Raw genomic sequence first — 5,862 nt, 5'->3', positions numbered from 1 at the left:
GTGATAATGAAGATGATGATGGTGATAATGAAGATGATGCTGACAATGATGATGAGGAGGATGATAATGATGATGTCATCATGGTGAGGAATAACATCACAATATTGCTGCAACTATCCTTAATTACACATCAGCTCTTTAGAGGTGTCACAAGAATATGCAAATCAGGATTCAAGTGTAATCCAATTAACGAATTTCATTAAAAATCTGCATTTTGTATTCTATTGCATATTGATCAGCATTTTTCTAAAAAAAAAAAAGCTTGAATAATCGGTCTGTTAAGGAGAGCGTTTCCGTTGCCATGGTTACAGCTGCTGATCCTGGACGGCGATCAGCTGCGCTTGGATCCGGTGCACGTGATGGAGATAGTTCAGAGGTTCCTGAAGGCGAAGCCCTACTATCCATACGACAAGAACCTCAAGTACGTTTGCTTCGGTCTCTGTTGTCCGTGTCTGTCTCTCGTGTGTCTTGTTATAAACATACGTGCAAAACGAGAAGAGAAGATAGGAGAGTGAGAGAGAGGTGGGGCAAGAAGAGGGGAAAGAGGAGAGTGGAGAGTGAGAGAGAGGTGGGGCAAGAAGAGGGGAAAGAGGAGAGAGGAGAGTGAGAGAGAGGTGGGGCAAGAAGAGGGGGAAAGAGGAGAGAGGAGAGTGAGAGAGAGGTGGGGCAAGAAGAGGAGGGAAGAGGAGAGAGGAGAGTAAGAGAGAGGTGGGGCAAAAAGAGAGGGGAGGAGAGTGAGAGAGAGGTGGGGCGAAAATAGGGGGGAGAGAGGCGACGTGCAAGAAGAGAGGTTGAGCGGCAAAAGAGGGGGAGGAGAGCTGAGAGAGAACGGGGCGAAAATAGGGGAGGGAGCAGGAGAGTGAGAGAGAGGTGGTGGCCAAAAAGAGAGAAGAGACGAGAGAGAGAGAGAGACAGAGTGAGAGAGTGAGGCGAGTGAGAGAGAGGTGGGGCAAAAAGAGAGGAAGAGAGAGAGAGAGAGAGTGAGAGAGAGGTGGGGCAAAAACAGAGAAAGAGAGAGAGATTCAAAGACAGAGAGAGTGGAGCAGAACTAACTCTCTAAGGATCTTGCAGGTACGACCCGAATAAGGGCTTCTACTGTCAGGTGATTAACGACGACCACACCAAGTGCCTCGGCCGCAGCAAGGGTCGGCTGTATGCAGCGATGGAGCCCAACGCAGAGAAGGCGCTGTCTGCGTTCTACCGCGCCGACAACGTGGCTCTTGCTTCGCGACTACTCGCCGGCTCGGCCACGCCCGCATGCTGTGGCCGATGAGGAATAAAGAAGCCAGCTGAGGAGGGGAGGCAGGGGAGGGCTGCCGGGAGAGACATGGGGTGATGCGCGCGGTACAGGGGTGGGAGGGGGTGGTAGGTAGGAGGGAGCAGGGCGGAGGGCTGCATGGTGAAGGACATGGGGTGACGCGCCACGTACAGGGCGCGATGGGAGGGGGTGGTAGGTAGGGAGGAGGCAGGGGGAGGCCTGCACGGTGAGCAGACATGAGGGCGTGATGGTGCGTACAGGGGTGGGCAGGGGGTGGTACGGTAGGAGGGAGGCAGGGGGAGGGCTGCACGGTGAGAGACATGGGGGTTGACCGCGGCGCGTTACAGCGGGTGGGAGGTGGTGAGTAGGGTAGGAGGGAGGCAGGCGGAGGCGTGCCATAGTGAGAGACAGGGGGTGACGCGCGCGTACAGGGGTGGGAGGGGTGGTAGGTAGGGAGGGGAGGCAGGGGGAGGGCTGCACGGTGAGAGACATGGGGGTGATGCGCGCGTACAGGGGTGGGAGGGGGTGGTAGGTAGGAGGGAGGCACGGGGAGGGCCTGCATAGTGAGGGGGGTGGAAGAGGTCATGGAAGGGGGTCGAAAGTTACAGAATACGGGGAAAGGGGGGTATGGGGTGGCGAGGACATGGTGGGGGGGGGTTAGAGGGGTATGAGGGCGCTCAAGTGTCACTCGCGCGCGCAGAATATGCCGGGGGAGGGTAAGTAGGCCGTGGGAGGGTAGAGTAGGCGTGGGAGGGTAGAGTAAGGCCGTGGGAGGGTAGAGTAAGGCCGTGGGAGGGTAGAGTGAGGCGTGGGAGGGCCTAGAAGTGAGGCCGTGGCTGAGGGTACGAGTAGCCTGGGAGGTAGAGTGAGCGTGGGAGGGTAGAGTAAGGCCGTAGCGAGGGTAGAGTAAGGTGGAGGGGTAGAGAAGGCCGTGCGGAGGTAGAGGGAGGCCGTGGTGGGAGGTAGAGTGAGGCCGTGGAGGGTAGAGTAAGGCCTGAGGTAGAGTAAGGCACGTGGGAGGGGGAGAAGGCGTGGGAGGGTAGGAGTAAGCGTGGATGAGGTTAGGCCAGTAGAGGCCGTTGGAGGGTGAGTAAAAGCCGTGGAGGGTAGGTAAGGCCGTGGAGGGTAGGGAGTAAGGGCGGGGAGGGTAGAGGAGACCGTGGAGGGTAGGTACGGCGTGGCGAGGGTAGCAGTAGGCCTGAGAGGGTAGAGTAGCGGCCGGGGAGGTAGAGTAGCGTGGGAGAGGTAGAGTAGGCGTGGGAGCGGTAGGAGTAAGGCGTGGGAGGTAGAAGTAAGGCCGTGGTCGAGGGCTAGAGTAAGGCCGTGGGGGTAGAGTACAGGCCGTGGGGGGTAAGAGTGGGCCGTCGGTCTGAGGTATCCGGGCGTGTGGAGTAAGGCCGTGGGAGGGTAGAGTAAGGCCGTGGGAGGGTAGAGTGAGGCCGTGGGACCTGTCTCCGGGCGAGACCCTGTGGACCGATACAGGGGTTCTCGCGGGCGGGCGTGAGGCCTGATCTCTGGGGTGTCGGGTAATGCCGTGGAGGGTCAGAGTGAGCGCCGTGGAGGGTAGAGTAAGGCCGTGGGCCGAGGGTAGAGTGAGGCCGTGGGGAGGGTAGAGTAAGGCCGTGGGAGGGTAGAGTAAGGCCGTGGGAGGGTAGAGTAAGGCCGTGGGAGGGTAGAGTAAGGCCGTGGGAGGGTAGAGTAAGGCCGTGTAGCGGTAGAAGTAGGCCGTGGCGAGGGTAGAGTAAGCCGTGGGAGGGCTATGAGTGAGGCCCAGTGGGTGGGGAGGGTAGAGGTAGCCGTGGTTTAGGGTAGAGTAGGCGTGGAGGTAGAGTAAGTCGTGGAGCTAGAGTGAGGCCGTGGGTGGAGGTAGCAGTAAGCCGTGGGAGGGCTAGGAGTAGGCCGTGGTAGGGTAGAGTAAGGCGCGGAGGGTTAGAGTAAGGCGTGGGAGGGTAGAGTAATGGCAGTGGACGAGGCGGAGAGTAAGGCCGCTGGGAGGGTAGAGTAAGGCCGTGGGGAGGGTAGAGTAAGGCCGTGGGAGGGTAGAGTAAGGCCGTGGGAGGGTAGAGTAAGGCCGTGGGAGGGTAGTGAGCGTGGGTGGACGGCGCTAGAGTAAGGCCGTGGTAGGGTAGAGTAAAGGCCGTGGAGGGCTAGAGAAAGGCGTGCGCGAGGCCGTAGAGTGTAGGGCACCGTTGCGTTTCGGGGCTGTCGGACATCTCTACCCGTCTATGCGCTTATACCTTATCTGGTAATTCCTGGGACCTCGTATCCAGGGTCCGTATCTTATATCGTCTGGAACGGGCCTTGTCTTCCATCCACTTCGGACGCAACGACTTTCGGTTTCTTCATTTACACTTCCTGTCTGTATCATTACAGAATCGGTAATGGCCGTAGGACAGGCAGGTGTAGGAGTTATATAGTCCCTCGCGCGCTCAGTGGACGCGTGGTGCCGCTTTAATGAAAACCATCGAGGTCGTAGTAGTAAGCGCCGTGAGTGTAACCGGCGCTGTAGCGCAACGCCGTTCAAGAGAGGAGTAGTAGTATAAGGCCGTGGCGAGGCGCAGAGATAAGGCCGTGGGAGGGGTAGTTTATAAGTGCTCCGTTGATCTTGTATTAACGGGTATGAGGTAAGACATGATAAGGTCTTGGGAAGGAGTAGACGTGTAAGTGCGTGGGAGGGGTAGCAGTATAGGCCCGTAGGCTTGAGGGTTCGTAGTTAGGTCTGTTGGCTTCGCGAGGGGCGATATCGGGCCTAGTAAGGGCCTGTGGCCCTCTTGGGGGTAGGTAAGGCCGTTCGAGGGCAGAGTAGGTCGTGTGGACTATTACCACCTCGCGGTTTCCATTATATTTGTCTTACATAACGGCCGTCGATTTCCGATCTCCCTTTCCCCATGCTGTGGATCGCTCCTGTTTTACGTGCAGACCATCTTCGCCCTTTGGGCAATTTCTCCTCTAGCGCGGCAATAGGCCACGGGTTCCCGACGTCGTAACCCAACCACGACCAGACTGGGGCACTCGGGAGGTACGAGTAAGGCCGTGGTAGGTATAGAGTAGCGCGTCGGAGGGTAGAGTAAGCGCCGTGCGAGGTGTTAAGACGTAAGGCGTGTGTGGTAGAGTGAAGGCCCGTCGGGGAGGGGTAGGGGAGTACAGGCCGTGATCGAGGGTAGAATGGGCGTACGCTGCGGGTAGCCAGCTACGGCCGGGGACGGTAGAATAACGCGGCGGCGCCGGGAGTGGCTCAGAGTAAGGTTCCGCTGGCCGAGGGTGAGAGTAGGCCTGCTGGCTCCAGGAGGGGTAGACGTGAGGCGATGGGAGCGGATAGAGTAAAGCCGTGGGAGGTAGAGTAGGTACGTGGTAGTGCTGTGGAGGTAGAGTAGGCGTCGTCACTCTCAACCACTTTGGCCGGATCATGGCGTTTGGGCGGTTAGGGAATGTTATATTTGCGACCAGTTCGGCCATTACGCAGGGGTCAAGTCGTCACGAAGTCAAGGGCGTCGGAGGGTACGAGTGGAGGCCCGTGGTCCAGCTGGGTGAGGGGCTGGCTGAGTAAGGCCGTGGAGGTAGAGTAAGCGCCGGATCGGGCGGGTCGAGAGTAGGCACGTCGGGGCACAGCGAGGGATGAGGAGTGTAGGCGTGGAGCGGTAGAGTGAGCGCGTGGGGGTAGATAAGGGTGGAGGGTAGGAGTAAGGCCGGTGGGGAGGTAGTAGTGAGGCCGTGGCGAGGGTAGAGTAAGGCCGTGGGCGAGGGGAGATGTGAGGCCGTGGAGGTAGTAGTGAGCGTGGGATGGGTAGAGTAAGGCCGTTGAGGTCGTAGGGTAGAGTAAGGCGTGGACGCAGCGGGAGAGTAGTGCCTGTGGCTAATGTCAGAGGCTCGTGACACGACGGCGCCTTGTGAAGGGTAGAGTAAGGCCGTGGAGGTGTAGAGCTAAGGCCGTGGGGAGGGAGAGTTAACGGCCGCTCGGAGGGTAGAGTAAGGCCGTGGAGGGCTACGGCAGTAAGGCGGGNCACGCCCCTCCCTTCTTCACGCGCGCGCACACACCCACGCATGCGCGTGCAGCCCCCCCCCAACACACACACTCGCGCACACGCACACACACATACACAGAAACACGCACACACACCACACACACACGAACGCACGCACGCACATATAGTGCATGGTTCGCACAGTCCTTGAAAAGTCCTTGAATTTGAGGGGCGTCCTTGAAAAGTACTTAGAAGTAGTACGTAGTATTTAGTAAATGTTGATTTTGTGCTTGAAAAGTCCTTGAATTTCTTGAAAATGTCCTTGAATTTCATGAAAATGTCTTTGAATTTGTAGAAAGAATCCTTGCCTGTAATAAAAAGAAATTTTGTACCATCAATAATGTGCAAACCTCAATAAAAATTGCGTTAAATGAGCTTAAAAAGCTATAGACACGATAGACAGTTAAATAATGATCACAAATTACAGTCAGTAAAATCAGTCATCAAGGTATGTTGTAGAAGGGTTTATTAATGTGATCCAGGTAAGTTTTAGAGATGACAGTGATTAAGAATGGGGTTATTATTAAATTAATCTAGGTATGTTTTGTTCTGTATAAATTCCGATAAAATGTCCAATAAAAT

At 56.6% G+C, this 5,862-nt stretch overlaps 1 protein-coding gene across 1 annotated transcript in view; it reads left to right on the top strand.

The window, feature by feature from the left end:
* Positions 1-5,862, top strand: part of LOC106816190 (bifunctional heparan sulfate N-deacetylase/N-sulfotransferase 4-like) — a gene marked incomplete at its 5' end in the record, with an annotated part of 11,909 nt that overhangs the window by 5,491 nt on the left and 556 nt on the right. The window contains 3 exons of the mRNA XM_014820752.1: positions 312-421; positions 1,072-1,294; positions 1,544-1,569. Coding sequence (XP_014676238.1) covers positions 312-421; positions 1,072-1,273 — 312 coding nt within the window. The remainder of the gene's footprint in view (positions 1-311; positions 422-1,071; positions 1,295-1,543; positions 1,570-5,862) is intronic.

This window comes from Priapulus caudatus, unplaced genomic scaffold (assembly GCF_000485595.1).
Source record: "Priapulus caudatus unplaced genomic scaffold, Priapulus_caudatus-5.0.1 Scaffold1309, whole genome shotgun sequence".
In the NCBI taxonomy this organism is placed as follows: domain Eukaryota; kingdom Metazoa; phylum Priapulida; class Priapulimorpha; order Priapulimorphida; family Priapulidae; genus Priapulus; species Priapulus caudatus.
This window is presented reverse-complemented; position numbering and strand designations above follow the sequence as displayed.